The 19,979-nt window shown below is 47.4% G+C and overlaps 1 protein-coding gene across 1 annotated transcript; it reads right to left on the minus strand.

Annotated features, from left to right (window-relative positions):
- Positions 1-502: 502 nt before the first annotated feature.
- setdb1a (SET domain bifurcated histone lysine methyltransferase 1a) lies at positions 503-18,677 on the minus strand. Its single transcript, XM_090228358.1, is given in 22 exon segments — positions 503-701; positions 903-991; positions 1,224-1,393; positions 1,646-1,954; positions 2,168-2,296; positions 2,547-2,578; positions 2,580-2,618; positions 2,872-2,988; positions 3,194-3,482; positions 3,485-3,533; positions 3,965-4,163; positions 6,695-6,905; positions 7,040-7,100; positions 7,102-7,161; positions 7,163-7,173; positions 7,528-7,601; positions 16,325-16,470; positions 16,472-16,507; positions 16,605-16,810; positions 16,988-17,471; positions 17,655-17,701; positions 18,641-18,677. Coding segments are annotated over 22 exon segments (2,943 nt in total). The 3' UTR covers positions 503-553.
- Positions 18,678-19,979: the final 1,302 nt, after the last annotated feature.

Consider the following 19,979-nt stretch of genomic DNA (forward strand, 5'->3'; position numbering starts at 1 on the left):
CGGGTCACACACACCACATATTGTCTATGGAATGCCAGCTGTAGGTTATCACCAAGTCACTGTCAGCTCAAGCGATCTCTCGCAAAACCCATTTCTTGACAATACGCCCAGACTAACTGGAGGAAGCTAGAGTGGAAACCATCCCTTTACAGAAACACAGCATTAACAGAACAGAAATGTCTTACTATTTGTTAAGTATATAAATCGTTAACTATGAATATCAAACAAATCAGGTAAATACGTAATTTCTCTCTCACAACTGTCTTTGTTCAGACCTCCACAACTGCTTGATGGTTTAATACATTTACAAAACATTTTCTTTGGAAACATTTAAGGAAAATGTGAGAATATAGTTTAACGAAATATTATTTGGGGCAGAATAAATTAGGAATGCTGAAAAGGACATTTCAATATTTTTTATTTAACTAGGAGACAATACTTCAGAATTAATTTATTCAAGCACAATTTAAGAATCGTAATATGAACAAAAACCTCTGCATGGTTTAAAATACAACAACTAGACCATCTCCTACAGTATATTCCTAAATTTACTTCAGGGGTGAAGCTGGAAGAAGATGTAAAGGGCATTCTTAACTTTTCCCTGCACTTGATCACAGCGACAATTTAGGATTCTTGACGACCTTTTCACACCAAGCTCACATTTATATTCCCACCGCAGTTCTGTACCAGCTCTGATGCGCCTGAAAAACACAGAGACAATATTATGATCAATATACAGAAGTGCATATTAGAATGCACATGCTTTAGTCCCCCTGGGCAATTGTTATAGAGCCACAGACATGAGCAGAACCCGTATTAATCCTGGCTTCGCCTCTCAAAAGACCAACCATTAGCACAAGCAATATATAATATCCCATGAGTCATAACAGAAGGTCACAATCTTGCTGGTGAAGAAGGCCACACAGGGGAATCGAAGGTCATGTGTGTCCACAAAAACATTCTGCGCAAACAGGTTTGGGTGGCAGCTATGCTGTAGGGAGAGAGACAGTGGATGTGAGCTTCATGACAATTTTTATCCCCATTCATGACGAGTAGGAGGATGAAATTGGAGGATGAAATTCGTTGTTTAGTCCTGCCCTTTATTGTAACCTGGGTAAGATGCTGAGTTGACGGATCTCTGATAAGTATGGGTATAGGGCAAATCATACAGTCGGCATACTATCCAACACGATACCCTCTGATTATTCCTCCTCATGACTCACATTGAGGTAGCGACCCACATTCCCCTCCAGATTTGCGTCGATGATGTAGCATGACTCTTCGCCATCAAAGAAACGCCTTGGAGCGTTTGAGGCCTGCTTGTCATTTCCCTCTGCTGTACCGTCCTGCAGGTCAGAAGACTTTGCGTCAGAGCCCGATTTCTTCGCTGGGTCTAGAGAGTCATTTTGTGAGTCATTTGATGAGTCTGGGAACCAAAGTCCTATAACTTCTTTTAAAAATTCAGAAATAAAAGTGGAGAGTTCATGAACTCATTTCCGTCTATATTTGTGTCTGTGCTTTATTTTTCTACCTTCCGACAGTATTTTGAGAAACCAACATTTATCAAACCAAATAAGAATGAATACTCTACTAAACCTCAGTAACCTTTTCGTTGCCCTCAATGTTTGTTTTTCACTCCGTATACTTCTCTGTATATACTGTAGTTTCCTCTTACCCTCCTGTAGTATTTTGGCATGCCTGCGTGTGACGTAGCTCCTCTCCATAGAGGAGACATTGTGCCTGAAGTCAGAGTCGCCATCATCTTCACTGACATCGTAGTCCTTGTCCTCATAATTTTCATCATCATCGGGTTCTTCTTCAGCTTCGTCATCAGAGTTCTTCATCATCATACGTCGCTGCTCTTTCTCGGGGTTTCCCTCTTCCTCATCCTTGCCCTCGTCATCACAGTCATCATGCTCACTGTTGACGCCTTCTATGGACTCTTCTTCTGAACCTGATGGGGAACAGAGGCCGCAACATTAGAGATGCTCAGTTCTGTTGCTTCTCTTTGCACTCCCTGTGTGTCCACTGGGTATGTGCATTTACAACTCATGAATCGAAATGGAAACCCAATTTCTTTTTTTGCATTCAAAAAAAGATAATACACAGATAACATAAAATCTATCCTATAGTTGCCGGTGAGTCCAGGCTCTCTGCGTGTCTGTACCTGACTCATTGTCGGAGCAGCGCGTCTCACTCTCGTAACCCTCCTTGCTCTCAGCTCCCTCTATGTGGTTCAGGTTGACCACGTACTCGTTGCCCTCTGTCCCCAAACTCTTCTTGTTCATGATTATCCCTAAGTTATCCCTAAGGGGAGAGATGGCAAAGGGAAAAGTTGTGAGCATTGTGTGCAGTACAACCGGAAGAAAGACATTGCAATAGTAGAAGGAGAGAATGGAAGAGAGTAACACTAGAAGAGGTCTTGGGCATTGAGCACTAAAAGGATGTCCAACAGACAAAAGACTAGTAGTGTATGTAATCAACAGAAGTCAACCTTAACAGCAGTCTGTCTGTCGGGTTAGGTTGGGTTCCTAGTTCCGGCTCACCAGTGTAAGTGCAGATGAAGGTGCCCTTGGCACCGTGGGTCACAGCGGCACAGTGCGTTACACTCATATATACTGCAGACAGAGGGAGGTGGAGAGGGTTGATATAATAATACTATCTACAAGAGCTTTTCAGACATTGCTCTCAAAGCATGTCACGGATGACACAAATGCATAGAAAGAGCTGAGAGCTAGAGGAGAACATTGAGGTGATGACCAGTAAAAGCCAAAGACTGACCAAAAAAAGACCAAAGACCAACAGTCAAAGCGATGTTTCGACTGATGGATAATTGAAAGATGTTCATGAAGACACATTGACAAGCCTCACCCTGTGGAGAGCCGTTTCTCCAGCCTCTTGTGTTCGAAGCCAACGTTGACGTCCTCAGGGCCACCCGGTGACACGGCTGTGGCCTGGATGGTCAGCTGGTGACAGGAGCATGACGACCTACAGCAACACAATATACATGTCCATAAATACACGTCAATACAACCTCCACATACCATGTAAAAAAGTCATGACCGTTTATGCTTTTAGGGAAAGAGGATCATTTGCTAAATGCATTAAACAGTTCGTCCTTTAAATACATTTAAGGAAATACATTGCAGTAACAGAACTTTAACCCCTGTGACACACACACACACACACACACCTGTTCCTGCAGCTGTCGGTGAAGTTGCAGCACACCAGAAAGTCTGAGCTGGTGTTGAGGGAGACCCCGCTGGCCGCCACGCGCTGCTTGTTGTAGATCACTGAGATTAGCCGGATGTTGCCGAGTTCGTTGATGCAGGACAGCGGCCGGTTCTCCCTGCCAAGCGTCAGGTCTAGGATGTTGATCTTGTATGGCCGGGGTTGGTGGGTTGTGGTCACAGACACAAAGGGGTCCAGACAGAACATGTCCAGGAAGAGGAAGTCACAGCGGGTCTGTTGAAGGTAGTCCTGTTGCTCAGGCTGAGGCCACACGGCGACTGGTAGAAGATGTAGAAATACGTCTGAGAAAGACGGAGGGCCCGGAGGAAGGTGAGAAAACACAAAGAGAACATAACCACACCAGAGTTTTTAATAACTACAAGCAGTATGACTATAGGATGACAACAGAATGCATCATTTTCCATCTGTTACATTGGAAATGTGTCATTTGCTCTGCTCCCAACTCTCCAGTTAAAAATAGCAGTGTCTGGCACGATGCAGCACCAGCAGCGGAGTCATCACTATAGGTAATGGCAGAGTTCTGTATCATGAAGTAAGACATTCCAGATAGACCAGTCATCTAGGTGCTCACCTAATTGACCTGGGGAGAAGTTTACCCCTAGGCACAGATCTTGGATCAGCCCCCTCACCCCATGCTAACCTTAACCGTTAGAGAGGAAAATGCTAAACTGACCTAAGATCAACATCTAGGGAAACTTCACCCCACCCCCACCTTGTTATTGACCCGGCGGCGGCCCTTCATGCGGTGGAACTCGCAGAGCAGCGGGTTGAGTCCACGGTGCTTGGCCTCAACCTTTGACCGGATGCATTCCAGGCAGGCTGGGCAGCAACGGTGGAGGGTGAAGGTGACTGAACCTTTAGCTGTGATGACAGACGACTCGTCGGTTGAACGGTTCTGGCCATAGGGCCTCCTGACGTGATCAGGGAGAAGATGACATGGGTTTGAGGGAGAATGAACGAACTAGGAAATGTTGCCGTTCTGAAACAAGGATGGACTAAAGGACTAAAGGTCAAATAGGGGGTGCTTATATTTGTCCTGTTTCACACATGTACAAGTGTGTAACCTAGACAAGCATGTGGTGTGAAATGGGAATTTGTTTTCTGCATATCCCCCCCCCCCCCCCCCCCCAAGAGCAGGATCAGCCATTATTGACGGTGACCCAGGAGCAATTATGGTTAAGTGCTTTCAATCAAATTTATTTATAAAGCCCCTCTTACATCAGATGATGTCACTAAGTGCTGTACAGAAACCCAGCCTAAAACCCCAAAACAGCAAGCAATGCAGGTGTAGAAGCACGGTGGTTTTGGAAAAACTCCCTAAACTCCCGAATCCCTGAGCCGTCACATATTCGAACTAGCAACCTTTCGGTTACTGGCCCGATGCTCTAATCGCTAGGCCACCTGCCAGCCCTAATAAAACCTCATTATAAATGCATGCAGGAAATACATATTCATGAAATTTGTGCAAGACTCTTTTTAAAATAGTACAGCAACACAGTATAAACACAGAGACATAAATTGTACTCACCCTAAGGGTGCTGAGGCGGTGACGTGAGGTTTGCTGGCAGCGGCCGTGCTGGTCGTGTGGATAGTATTAGCAGTCGAAACTGGTCCCCCCTGGGTGGTGGACAAAGAGAGCGTGTGCTCGCGAAATAAACACGTTGTCCACTATACGAATCCAAATACAGGAATGATTCAATGTACCGTGCACACCATGTAAGGAAACAGACGGCTGACTTCGATGCCCATTCAGTCAGACAGACAAGGCTGTAGACGTGTTCATATTTATCTACAGGACACACTAACACAGAGACAGCGGGGTAAAGAGAGACTGATAGACAGATACAGTGCCTTGCGAAAGTATTCGGCCCCCTTGAACTTTGCGACCTTTTGCCACATTTCAGGCTTCAAACATAAAGATATAAAACTGTATTTTTTTTTGAAGAATCAACAACAAGTGGGACACAATCATGAAGTGGAACAACATTTATTGGATATTTCAAACTTTTTTAACAAATCAAAAACTGAAAAATTGGGCGTGCAAAATTATTCAGCCCCCTTAAGTTAATACTTTGTAGCGCCACCTTTTGCTGCGATTACAGCTGTAAGTCGCTTGGGGTATGTCTATCAGTTTTGCACATCGAGAGACTGACATTTTTTCCCATTCCTCCTTGAAAAACAGCACGAGCTCAGTGAGGTTGGATGGAGAGCATTTGTGAACAGCAGTTTTCAGTTCTTTCCACAGATTCTCGATTGGATTCAGGTCTGGACTTTGACTTGGCCATTCTAACACCTGGATATGTTTATTTTTGAACCATTCCGTTGTAGATTTTGCTTTATGTTTTGGATCATTGTCTTGTTGGAAGACAAATCTCCGTCCCAGTCTCAGGTCTTTTGCAGACTTCATCAGGTTTTCTTCCAGAATGGTCCTGTATTTGGCTCCATCCATCTTCCCATCAATTTTAACCATCTTCCCTGTCCCTGCTGAAGAAAAGCAGGCCCAAACCATGATGCTGCCACCACCATGTTTGACAGTGGGGATGGTGTGTTCAGCTGTGTTGCTTTTACGCCAAACATAACGTTTTGCATTGTTGCCAAAAAGTTCAATTTTGGTTTCATCTGACCAGAGCACCTTCTTCCACATGTTTGGTGTGTCTCCCAGGTGGCTTGTGGCAAACTTTAAACGACACTTTTTATGGATATCTTTAAGAAATGGCTTTCTTCTTGCCACTTCCATAAAGGCCAGATTTGTGCAATATACGACTGATTGTTGTCCTATGGACAGAGTCTCCCACCTCAGCTGTAGATCTCTGCAGTTCATCCAGAGTGATCATGGGCCTCTTGGCTGCATCTCTGATCAGTCTTCGTATGAGCTGAAAGTTTAGAGGGACGGCCAGGTCTTGGTAGATTTGCAGTGGTCTGATACTCCTTCCATTTCAATATTATCGCTTGCACAGTGCTCCTTGGGATGTTTAAAGCTTGGGAAATATTTTTGTATCCAAATCCGGCTTTAAACTTCTTCACAACAGTATCTCGGACCTGCCTGGTGTGTTCCTTGTTCTTCATGATGCTCTCTGCGCTTTTAATGGACCTCTGAGACTATCACAGTGCAGGTGCATTTATACGGAGACTTGATTACACACAGGTGGATTGTATTTATCCTCATTAGTCATTTAGGTCAACATTGGATCATTCAGAGATCCTCACTGAACTTCTGGAGAGAGTTTGCTGCACTGAAAGTAAAGGGGCTGAATAATTTTGCACGCCCAATTTTTCAGTTTTTGATTTGTTAAAAAAGTTTGAAATATCTAATAAATGTCGTTCCACTTCATGATTGTGTCCCACTTGTTGTTGATTCTTCACAAAAAAATACAGTGTTATATCTTTATGTTTGAAGCCTGAAATGTGGCAAAAGGTCGCAAAGTTCAAGGGGGCCGAATACTTTCGCAAGGCACTGTATTTGCCAGCGTTGGGCCGTGTCACTGTTGGTTTATCCTTTGACTCCTCAACACGTTTCTTCATGTTGGCCATATGCTCCAGGCGCAAAGAGCCTCGATACAACCATTCCTTATGTTCGTCATCCTGAGAACACACACACACACACACACAGGAAAAAAGGATTGGCATTATATGTGCGTCAGTGAAGAACTAGACTTTAGTTAGATAAGCATAACCAGAATACCAAGCACAATATACTGCAAGTCAATCACTATCACTTCACTAAATGGTTACAGCGTAAGCGGTTGCAGATTCTCACCTTGTATACTACCTCGACCCTCCTCCGGACCCCCCTCAAACCCCACGTTGATGGGCTGGCCTGGTCTGTACCGGGCCATGGGCGGGTTGGGGGTACACCTTGATGTAATCCTTGATAAACTCCCTGTTGGCCTCATCCTCTATGTCCTCCCACAACCTTCGGCACTTAAGACGATAGAGAGAAACAATAGGCTTAGTTTGTGTGGGTATGTATGTGCGTTTCCCTGCAAGTGTCTCACCAACACTTACATTTGCAGATTAAACTTGTTGTATGACAACAGCCACAGTATGAGTTTTGTTGCTCCATACAAGCCAACAAATTGAAAAATGTATATAACTCAAAAGAGTATTACATTGGAATAAACATGTATTGTCACACAGGTGGAGTTAACAACTAGAAGAGAACAGTTGGATCTGAATTAGACATCTTACATTTGGTAGGAGGATCAAACAGAATTGAGCCAAGAAGTATTGAGTATACGTTAAAGATAGAAAACAATTGTCCGAGGCTGTTCTTACATGGTCTGCAAACAATGTGAAGATCCGGCAAGCCTACATAGGAAGGTGTGCCGTCATCAAAAAAGATCAGGAACCTGAAACACAAGGGGAAGCGCAACAGAGCTTTACTAAGGCAATGATGAATCATATTTAGCATTATGTTTCCATATATCATCATCCAACCACACCCACAATAGCTAAATCACACACAAACAAACACAGGGCCGGTCCTTGCCATTCTGCCGGAGGTTGTGGGAGGACATAGAGGATGAGGCCAACAGGGAGTTTATCAAGGATTACATCAAGGTGTACCCCCAACCCGCCCATGGCCCGGTACAGACCAGGCCAGCCCATCAACGTGGGGTTTGAGGGGAGTCCGGAGGAGGGTCGAGGTAGAGCAGATCGACTGCAGCTTGTTGTGCGTCGTCTACAAGCGAGACCAAAGAAAATTGACGTTAAAAAGACAACTAAAATACTTATTTTTCCAGACTTTGAAATCATTTTTTGGGTTCTGAATGAATGAAGTTGAAAAGATGTCATTTAGAGACGTCTATGTATGGTCCAAATCAAGGCTGTTCCAAACCGGACAAAATGAATTGTCCGTGAACATAAAAAAAAGACACCCAAAGGGCATCAGCGTCGGTCCATCCTTACTGAGGTATATCCTACAGTGTCGCCTGAATTTGAATTTTAGGAATGTCTGTAATGCTCCGGGTGTCGTGGGTGTGGAGTCAAATGCAGGAGACAGAGAGTTCAATGCTGCGCGTCCTTTAATCGCACCAATGCACCACAGGGTGCTCACAAAAACGTTACGTTCCCAAAACACAGGGAATCAAAATGTACAAATGGGACACAACGTGCCTATACCACAGAGCCGAAGGTTTACAATGAAATAATCCCGCACAACAACCAGGCGGGCCGGCTGTCTAATAAAGACAAACTAATTACACATTCACAGGTGCTACCACTCAACATACAAGGAGGGGAAGGAAAAACAATCAGTGGCAGCTAATAGGCCGGTGACAACGACCGCCGAGCGCCACCTGCCCGGGAAAGGGAAACACCCTCGGTCGGACTCGTGACAGTACCCCCCCCCTGACGCGTGGCTCCCGCAGCGCGCCGACACCGGCCTCGAGGTCGCCCCGGAGGACGAGGCGCAGGGCGATCCGGATGGAGGCGATGGAAATCCCTCAACATGGAGGGATCCAAGATGTCCCCCACCGGTACCCAGCACCTCTCCTCCGGACCGTACCCCTCCCAGTCCACGAGGTACTGCAGGCCCCTCACCCGGCGTCTTGAGTCCAGAATGGCCCGGATCGTGTACGCCGGGGACCCCTCGATGTCCAGCGGGGGGGAGGGACCTCCGGTACCTCACTGTCCTGCAGGGGACCAGCTACCACCGGCCTGAGGAGAGACACATGAAACGAGGGGTTAATACGATAATAGGAAGGGAGTTGTAATCGATAACACACCTCGTTTATCCTCCTCAGGACTTTAAAGGGCCCTACACACTGCGGACCCAGCTTCCGGCAGGGCAAGCGGAGAGGTAGGTTTCGGGTCGAGAGCCAGACCCTGTCCCCGGTACAAACACGGGGGCCTCACTGCGGTGGCGGTCAGCACTCCTCTTCTGCCGTCCACTCGCTTGTCGTAGAGATTCCTGGACGGCCCTCCAGGTCTCCTTGGAGCGCTGTACCCATTCCTCCACCGCAGGAGCCTCGGTCTGGCTCGGATGCCATGGTGCCAGGACCGGCTGGTACCCCAACACACACTGAAAAGGGGACACGTTAGTAGAGGAGTGGCGTAGTGAGTTCTGAGCCATTTCAGCCCAGGGAATGTATCGTGCCCACTCCCCTGGCCGATCCTGGCAATACGACCGCAGAAACCTACCCACCTCCTGGTTCACTCTCTCCACCTGCCCATTACTCTCGGGGTGATAACCGGAGGTCAGGCTGACAGAGACCCCCAAACGTTCCATGAACGCTCTCCATACCCGGGACGTGAATTGGGGGCCCCGATCAGAAACGATGTCCTCCGGCACCCCGTAGTGCCGGAAGACATGGGTGAATAACGCCTCCGCAGTCTGTAGGGCTGTAGGGATACCGGGCAACGGGAGGAGACGGCAGGACTTAGAGAACCGATCCACAATCACCAGAACCGTGGTGTTCCCCTGAGACGGCGGGAGATCGGTTAGGAAATCTATGGACAGATGTGACCATGGCCGCTGTGGAACAGGGAGGGGTTGTAGCTTCCCTCTAGGAAGGTGCCTAGGAGCCTTACTCTGAGCGCACACTGAACAGGAGGAGACATAACCCTTAACGTCCTTAGCCAACGTAGGCCACCAATACCTCCCCTGGAGGCTCCCCACTGTCCTCGTCACCCCAGGGTGACCCGAGGAGGGTAGAACGTGAGCCCACCGAATCAGTTTGTCCCGAACACCAAGCGGCACGTACCTTCGCCCCGCTGGACACTGAGAAGGCGCGGGTTCAGCCCGTAACGCCCGCTCGATGTCCGAGTCCACCTCCCATACCACTGGGGCTACCAGCTTCGATGCGGGAAGGATGGGAGTAGGTTCGGTGGACCCATCCTCCGTGTCATAAAGGCGGGACAGTGCGTCAGCCTTCACGTTCTGGGAGCCCGGTCTATAAGACAAAGTAAATCGGAACCGGGTGAAGAACATGGCCCACCTTGCCTGACGTGGGTTAAGTCTCCTAGCTGCCCGAATATACTCCAGATTCTGGTGGTCGGTCCAGATGAGAAAGGGGTGTTTAGCCCCCTCAAGCCAGTGTCTCCACACCTTCAGAGCTCTAACCACCGCTAGCAACTCCCGGTCCCCCACATCATAGTTACGCTCCGCTGGGCTGAGCTTCCTTGAGAAGAAAGCGCAGGGTCGGAGTTTTGGTGGCGTACCCAAGCGCTGTGATAGCACGGCACCCACCCCAGCCTCGGACGCGTCCACCTCCACTATGAATGCTAGAGAGGGGTCCGGATGCGCCAACACGGGCGCATCAGTAAACAGCGCCTTCAACTTGTTGAATGCTCCGTCCGCCTCTGCTGACCACTGCAAACGCACCGGGCCCCCCTTCAGCAGTGAGGTGATGGGAGCCGCTACCTGGCCAAAACCCCGGATAAACCTCCGGTAGTAGTTGGCAAAACCCAGAAAACGCTGCACCTCCTTTACCGTGGTCGGAGTCGGCCAATTACGCACGGCCCTAATGCGGTCACCCTCCATCACTACCCCCGAGGTGGAAATGCGATATCCCAGAAAAGAGACGGCTCGTTTAGAGAACACGCATTTCTCAGCCTTGACGTATAGGTCATGCTCCAGCAGTCTACCAAGCACCTTGCGCACCAGAGACACATGCGCGGTGTGAGTGGCCGAGTAGATCAGAATGTCATCGATATAAGCCACCACTCCCTGCCCGCACAGGTCCCTGAGAATCTCGTCTACAAAGGATTGGAAAACGGCTGGAGCATTCTTTAACCCATACGGCATGACGAGGTACTCATAGTGGCCTGATGTAGTACTAAATGCGGTTTTCCACTCGTCTCCCTTCCGAATACGCACCAAACTATACGCGCTCCTGAGATCCAGTTTTGTGAAGAACTGCGCTCCGTGGAACGATTCCACCGCCGTAGCGATGAGAGGTAGAGGGTAACTATACCCCACTGTGATGGCGTTTAGACCTCTATAATCGATACACGGACGCAAGCCTCCCTCCTTTTTCCTCACAAAAAAGAAACTTGAGGAGACGGGTGAAATGGAGGACCGAATGTACCCCTGTCCCAGCGCCTCCGTGACATATGTCTCCATTGCCAACGTCTCCTCCTGGGACAGCGGGTACACGTGACTCTTGGGAAGCGCAGCGTCTACCTGGAGATCTATCGTACAATCCCTTCCCGGTCGATAAGGTGGTAATTTAGTCGCTTTCACTTTACTGAAAGCGATTGCCAAATCGGCATACTCGGGGGGAATGCACACCGTGGAACCCTGGTCTGGACTCTCCACCGACGTGGCACCGATGGAAACTCCCAAACACCTTCCAGAACACTCCTCTGACCACCCCTGGAGAACCCCCTGTTTCCACGAAATTTTAGGATTGTGCCGGGCCAGCCAGGGAGTCCCCAGCACCACTGGAAACGCAGGCGAGTCAATAATAAAGAAACTGATACGCTCCCTATGATTCCCCTGCGTCACCATGTCCAGTGGGACCGTGGTCTCCCTGACCATCCCTGACCCTAATGGCCGGCTATCTAGGGAGTGCACGGGGAAAGGAGAATCTATCGGCACCAGCGGAACCCCTAACTTAAGGGCGAGTCCGCGATCCATAAAGTTCCCAGCTGCGCCTGAATCAACGAGCGCCCTATGCTGGGAAGAGGGAAAAAAGCGAAGGAAAAAAGTTAAGACAAACATGTGGCCAACAGGGGGTTCTGGGTGAGTTTGATGCTGACTCACCTGGGGTGACCGAGAAGCGTTCCGCCTGCCATCTCTACTCCCAGACGGACCCCCCCAGCACCGATCAGACGTGTGTCCTCTCCGACCACAGTTGGTGCAGGGAAGGCCTCCTCCTCCGGTACCCCTCGGCGCAGCCCCTCCCAACTCCATCGGAATGGGAGCGGAGGGGCTGGGTGGTGGAACGCACAGGACCCTCTCTGAACGCCCGCGGGCAGCCAGCAGATTATCCAGTCGAATGGACATGTCAATCAGCTGATCCAGTGACAGAGTGGTGTCCCGACACGCTAACTCCCGGCGGACATCCTCTCGGAGACTACACCTGTAGTGGTCCATGAGAGCCCTGTCGTTCCACCCAGATCCGGCTGCCAAGGTCCGGAACTCCAGCGCGTAATCCTGGGCGCTCCTCCTCTCCTGCCTGAGGTGAAATAGTCGTTCTCCCGCCGCTCGGCCGTCTAGAGGGTGATCAAACACGGCGCGGAAGCGACGGGAAAACTCTGGGTAGTGCTCCCGCGCTGAGTCTGGACCATTCCAGACCGCGTTCGCCCATTCCAGGGCACGACCCGTGAGGCAGGAGATGAGGACACTCACCCTCTCTTCTCCTGAGGGAGTGGGTCTGACGGTGGCCAGGTATAGCTCCAGCTGGAGCAGAAACCCCTGGCAACCCGCCGCCGCTCCATCATAAGCCCTCGGTAGCGTCAGACGGAGGGTGCTGGAGTCGGGAGATGGGGAGTCCGGAACCGTGGGTGCCGAAGGTGGAGAGAGGAGCCCACTCCTCTCCCATCTGTCCATTCTCTCCATCACTTGATCCATCGCGGATCCGATCCGATGAAGGACGGTGGTGTGGTGGAGAACCCGTTCCTCCATCGATGGGAGAGGGTTGGCTGCTGCTCCTGCTGACTCCATCAATTTGATAGGTGCGGGATTCTGTAATGCTCCGGGTGTCGTGGGTGTGGAGTCAAATGCAGGAGACAGAGAGTTCAATGCTGCGCGTCCTTTAATCGCACCAATGCACCACAGGGTGCTCACAAAAACGTTACGTTCCCAAAACACAGGGAATCAAAATGTACAAATGGGACACAACGTGCCTATACCACAGAGCCGAAGGTTTACAATGAAATAATCCCGCACAACAACCAGGCGGGCCGGCTGTCTAATAAAGACAAACTAATTACACATTCACAGGTGCTACCACTCAACATACAAGGAGGGGAAGGAAAAACAATCAGTGGCAGCTAATAGGCCGGTGACGACGACCGCCGAGCGCCACCTGCCCGGGAAAGGGAAACACCCTCGGTCGGACTCGTGACAATGTCCATCTATGTGGGAGGCCATTAAGGGGGGGAAACATGATTCATGGGGCCCTATCCTGGTAGGGGCCCCTAAATGTTTAGAAAATTATTTGTTTATCATTTAAAAAATGTTAGACAAAACAATAAATTAAAATTGGATAAATTAAAACATATAACCATATATAACGTATAACGGACATTGGGGGTGAGGAAGTTGTTTTGTAGCAGCAGCAGCATAACTAGACCAATTTTTTATTGTAAAGTTAGGCACATGATGACTTAGACACACTTAAATACATATTCTGTTTGATATGGATACTATAATGAAAACATTTTTACTTTCAGTAGTAGATTTCTTTGTATGGTAACCTTTGTAGGAGTGAACATTAACCCTAACATTCCCTTTGTTTACTCACCTCCTAGTGCCCAGAGAGCCCCAGGTTGGCACAATCTCAGCAGAAAGCTGTCAGACAGACTGATGCAGAGGAGAGCAGGGAGGAGGAAGAGGAGTTAAAGAGTAGCAGAAGGGCCAGTGAAGGAGTGACAAGAAGAGACTGAACAAGCAATAAGGGAAATGAAGAGTGTGGACAGATTTGAAGTGAGGAAGATGAGGTTTTAGATTACCCAGCACTGTGGCCAGAGAAAGTACAAGACCATGAAAAATAAGCTATTGTTCGCAGACTAGCCAACAGGTTTGGTGAGGAGACAGAACTGTATAAAATCATGCCCCCAGACACAGATGACAAGCCATTCCCCAACTATTTACAGTACAGTAAGTCCGCAAACAGAAGAGAAAAGGTGCAGAGAGACTGGCTTATTTATAGTAAGAGTGTAAAGCCATAATATTGCATTCCATGTGTTTATTTTTCTCATGAGCAAAGTAAACCATCACCCAGTTCTCTGAATAGTACGGATGGCTATAAGATATCATCAGTGAAATGGAGGAGACTGTATGACAAACTACCAGAGCATTTCTAAAATGATTGAGTGCAAGCACACAGTATAAAATCACTGAAGAATCCACTGGCCACATACCTTGTGCCTACCATACTCCTAATCTTGTGGGTGTACATGCAGCTCAGCCATGCCCAGAAGTATCAACTTTTTGGGGGGCTGTGTGAACCATCTGTTCAGTGCCAGCCCAGAGCGATGGGCCATTCAAGGAAAAGACTGGCTGCTGTCATAACCGCCTTTCAGACACTCTTTGATGGAGTGCACGTATTGCTGCGGTCCGACCAGCGGCAACTCATTTACCATCTTGACAGATGGCCCTAGACATGCTTCTTGCTACCTGTAGCCTGACAAACGAAGCCAAATCAGAGGCAAATGGTCTGAAAAAGCTACTTTGTCTTTCAAGGCAATCCTCCTGCTCACTTTCTGGGAAAAAGTTTTGCAGTGTATTGAGAATAGAAGCCTAATTCTTCCGTCGGGAAATATTCCTCTGGACACTGAAGCAGCTCACATTAAGGCGCTACAGGAAGAAATACAGGCTCTGCGTAATCAATGGTGACGCTCTACTGGCAGAAGCCTCCACGGTGGCAAATGAAATGGGTGCAAATGCTCAGTTTCACAGTGAACAAAGGAGCCACCAGAAAAGAAAAAAAAAGAAAGCATTTCCCCGATGAGACCGAAGATGACATAGCAAAGGAACAGAAGTCAGACAATGGATTTTGCAACACAATGTTTTATATAGCCCTGGATAGTATAATCAGTCATTTGGACAAGAGATTCCACAAGATGGCAGCTATATGTGAGGAGTTTTAACCAATGTGTACATTTAGGAAAATGACTGGAAACCAAATGTGTAGCTTGCCACAAATTGAGAAACAAGTACTCCAAAGATCTCAGATGGATTTGAAAATGAAGTGCGAGATCTAAAGACGATATACGCTGCCACTTTTTCCAGATGGTCTTCCTCCTGTAGAGTTCCTAAATGCCATCCACAAGATGCAGCTACAGGGTGTTTTTGGAGAGGTGTGTATTGCACTGCAAATCTTCTGTACAATGCCTGTAACAGTTGCTGGAGGTGAACGTGCCTTCAGTAAACTGAAACTTAAAGAACTAAGATCTTTTTTTATTTGACCTTTATTTAACCAGGTAGGCTAGTTGAGAACAAGTTCTCATTTACAACTGCGACCTGGCCAATTTCTACATTGTAGATCTAAGATCTACCATGTGCCGAGACAGGTTGAACAGCCTTTCCAAGCAGCCCCAAAATCCTGGCAATGACCCTGGGCCCACCGTTTGACAAAAACAGGCCTTTGTATTGGCTTTATTAGTCCTGAATCCCATGATGAATCAATTTGGCTATTTTAGCTCTGAATATCAGCAACCCAACTTGATCAGGAGTTATCCTGAGCCTATTTGCAATGTGTTTACACAGCGGGAAATGCAGAAGTATCTAATTTTTAGCTATGACCAGCTCATGGATACAAACTTGAAACCACTGATCATGACAATTTAGCCCTTGGGATGAAACCTTATTGTCCATTTTACTTTCACATGTCCTGTTTTTAAGGATATGTTTGTTAACATGTCAGCACATGTTCTATTCGCTTTGGTGTCATTTAGGTTAGGCTATTTGAGCGGGGAAACATGCATGATGTAAAAAGTTTCAGTCTCATTACATTGGAGATCAAATGTGTGACAGCCCAGCCCGTAGGCTACAGAAAAAGGTCAAATACTCTTATCACATGCTATATATCACATGCTACAACGGATACACAATAGGTTTTTTCACGGAATGTTGGTGGAGCACTGTAGCGATGCGTTTCTCCAAGAGCACCCTGGAGAGGCGCGCTGCGAACGGACAAGTTCAATATTGTGTCCCTGCCTAAGTGGGTACTGCTCGTCAAAGGGCGGCATCAGCGCTCACCTAAAAAGCCCATATGCCACTGGTTGAGAGAAATTGTTGTTGTTTTTGGACAGAATCATGTATTGTTGCGAGGTGCGTCTTGGTCAGTTTAGCTCAGAAAATACTGCCCTCGTCAAGCTACCATAATGGGCGGTCGCCTAATCCTGCCTAATGAGCAGGCGGCCCTGCACACACAGTCACACACTATCTTTACGCTCATACCTCATGCGGTTCTTTCAGTTGGGGAGTTCAGCCAGAATGCCAGAGCAGAACAAGGACTGGTGGACATCCTTGAACTTGGCCACCAATCGCACGTCCACGTACAGCTGCTCCAGCGAAGCGGTGTGGTCAAAGGCTATGTGGTGTCCCTGACAGCATGCTCCTCCCCTTCTCGCTAAAGTCCACCTCCATTTTCTGTGGAGCATCAATGGTTGAGATATAGAGAGCATGGAGAAAACTAAGAAATCTGTAAAGGACATCTAATGATATACAATAACAGGACTAACCGGTGGTTGGGTGAGTTCTTACCTGTTGGTTTGATTTCTGTAATCCTGCCGTGGTACCAGGTCTTGGTCCTCCTCCTGGCCAGGACCATCGTGTCAATCTTGATCTCCTCCTCTATGAGGACAAGGGGTGGCTGAGTCGCAGGGTTGGGTGCATGGGTCAGAGCTTGCGACACGCTGGTCACCACAAACAGAGTGGCTGTTTCTAAATCAGGGAGCGAGAAGATCACCATGAGCACTAAAGATCATCATTAACGATATCAGTGACATGAGGTAGAAAGCAATTTAGAGAAGATCAATGTAAAACAAGGTCAGTCCATTAATGCAAAGCATAACTCACCTTTTCTGGCCTCTTGTGGTTTTGATGGGGCAGTGGAACCACTTTTGCTGGCCTCTTGTAGTTTGGGAGCAGATTTGTCACTCTTGCTGGGCTCTTGTGATTTTGGTGGGGAAGCTGTGCCAGCTTTGCTCGAGTTCAGCTGTTTTGTTGATGCAGAGGAGTCACCTGTTCTGGGTTTTTGTGGTTTCATTGGCACAGAAGGATTTGTAGGGGCAGGAGCCAAGTCTTCAATGTAGCACCCAAATTTGTGTTTGGCTTGGGGAGATTCTCTCCTCTTTTCACCTTTTCTCAGCCGTCCACATTTGCTGGCCTCTGGATGTTTTGTTGAAACCTTTTGGGATTTTGATGGAGGAGTATTATCGTCGCCGTCTTCTTGTGGACTTGGTGGTTCAAACTCTGACTGTGCAAGGCGAGTTGCTGGGGTATCACTAGAGCCTGAGGCTTCACTTGGGACAACAGTTACAGTAGGGGTGGTCACAGCTAAAGAAGATGGCATGCTCTCCGTGTCATCTGCCATGTCATTGTACTAAGGAAGAATGAGAGAAGAGCATGTCAGGAGCATGGCCGAGACCACACACGTAGAAGTGTGTGTGTGTGTGTGTGTGTGTGTGTGTGTGTGTGTGTGTGTGTGTGTGTGTGTGTGTGTGTGTGTGTGTGTGTGTGTGTGTGTGTGTGAGCACATTTGAATCCTATCTGGCTTAGTTCTCACATCTTCTGTGTCACTGTCTGTAGCTGTGCCTTCTTCAGGAGCAGCAACTGAGAAAAAGATAAGAGGTGGAGGAAAGAATAAAGCAAAACGGATTGGGATTGAGGGTCACGCCAAAGACTGTGTTCCCATTCAAACAACATCTCCCTCAATCCCAATCCGTTTTGCTTACCCTTGCTTTCCCTTCTGTCTTTTGCGCTAGCACTACACAGCCGATTCAAATAACCAACTCATCATCAAGCTTTGACTATTTGAATCAGCTGTATAGTGCTAGGGCGAAAGACAGAACGTGTACCCAGGGGGAGGCCCCAGGAGGCCCCAGGATAGAGTTTGGGAATAGCGGGAGCCAGGTTAACGAGGTTTACCGGCCAAACTCACTGCCTTTTCCCGGGATAAATAACTGAGTAATGAGTCAATTATTTATGTGAACAGCATGACATGAAAAGGAACTGGTAAATGATATGCGATGTGTAAACCTGGCATCTCTACGACCTTTCTATTACCGGGCGGCAGGGTAGCCTAGTGGTTAGAGCGTTGGACTAGTAACCGGAAGGTTGCAAGTTCAAACCACCGAGCTGACAAGGTACAAATCAGGCCCATTGTTCCTAGGCCGTCATTGAAAATAAGAATTTGTTCTTAACTGACATGCCTAGTTAAATAAAGGTAAAATAAATAAATAACTGCATGATCAATCGTCAACACTCAGGGCGGGGACAGACAGCGCATCTCAGTACGGAGTGCAGTTCACAATGCATGCAACATCTTCATGGCAAGATTTGTCTTGTGACAGGCGATTCAAATAACCATAGGGGCTGTAGTTCACAGGAGGCTGGTGGCACCAGAGAGGACGTGGCTGTAGCAGAATCAGTGGAATGGTATCAAATACATCAAACATGGTTTCCTTGTGTTTGATTCCATTCACTCCAGACATTAAGAGGCAACCTCCACTGCTACAGTTATATAAAGGACCGAATGTGTGTCTAATTTACTAATCTCCGTCTGGCTTTTGGAGGGGGTCACATTCATTTTTGTGTAATGATAAAACATTTGCAGGTAAATTGCAGGTGCAGAGTTTTAAAAGAGCCTATCACTTGAATATTTTTGCTCTAAAATCAACTCCTGCAGACAGCCAGCCACGTGACTCTCTATCTAAAGCAGGCAGACAGGCATTCAGTTACTGTTTTATTGAACAGTAGAATGGGCAAAACGAGTGACCTAAGCTACTGAGCGTGGCATGGTTGTTGTTGCCAGGTGCGCCGGATACAATATATCAGAAACGGCCACCCTCCTGGGCTTTTCACACACGATAGTGTCGTGTCTTTGGCATCATTAAATTGAAGACTTATCTTATCAAATCAATTCTCTGTAATTAAAATTACGTGATTAAACTAATCATGTAAATGTAGTTAACTAGGAAGTCGGGGCCCCAAGGAAAATCTTCAGATGACAAAGTTATAATTTTCCTAATATAACTCTTCAGATTATTTTAATGTCTGATCAATTAGTCTTCTAATTAATGAATTATTCTTTACCTCACGTTAGTCTCATTCCAAACGTCGCAAATTGTTGGTTATCTGCACGAACCCAGCCTTCACCATGAATCATCCACACATCAATTGTCTTAATCATTTATTTACTAACTTAGCACAGAAATGCATCACCAAACAGTAGATATGGTTACAAGGAAATGATAGGGGATGTTTCCTAGTGGGCTAAGCCGATATGGCAGCTTGGTAGACAAAGGGAAGTGGGTGTGGACTGAAAAGGGCGCAAAAGACAAGAATCACTACACAGTTGATAATTATATTGATTGAAATGCTAATCCTTTGCACATGAACGCTCACTCATTTGGGAATAATTGCAATCAATATATATATTTACGCTAAGTGTGTCGTCGTGAGCTCTATTGGAATCGTCCGTCTTTCTGTTGGAAAGTTCATCCGCTTGTCTCTCCATCTGCTTCCAAGGAGTCTTACGTGGTTAGAATGGATACTTCAGAGTCCCATTCAGAAATGTTATTATAGAATACATGTTTCAGCGGTTGTCCGTCTTCACATTCAATGGTACATAATTCCTAGCTGCCGACTAGTAATTAGTATCGAAGAGTTGTTCTTATTCTGTCGGAATCGATAGTCTCAGAGTTAACAACAACCATTACAACCTTAGCTTATACTGAGATTCTTGTGGTCTCTACTCAACCTTAGCTCCTTCAGCTGACCGAGGTAGGCATGGTCTAAAGGGAATTCCTTCAGGTGGGGGTTATATTCGTAACAGTAGAAAAGGGCTGTCCCATGACGCCAGATCAATGTCTGTGCTCATGGGAAGGGC

This window comes from Oncorhynchus mykiss, chromosome 30 (assembly GCF_057628025.1).
Source record: "Oncorhynchus mykiss isolate SJ-2025 chromosome 30, ASM5762802v1, whole genome shotgun sequence".
Classification (NCBI taxonomy): domain Eukaryota; kingdom Metazoa; phylum Chordata; class Actinopteri; order Salmoniformes; family Salmonidae; genus Oncorhynchus; species Oncorhynchus mykiss.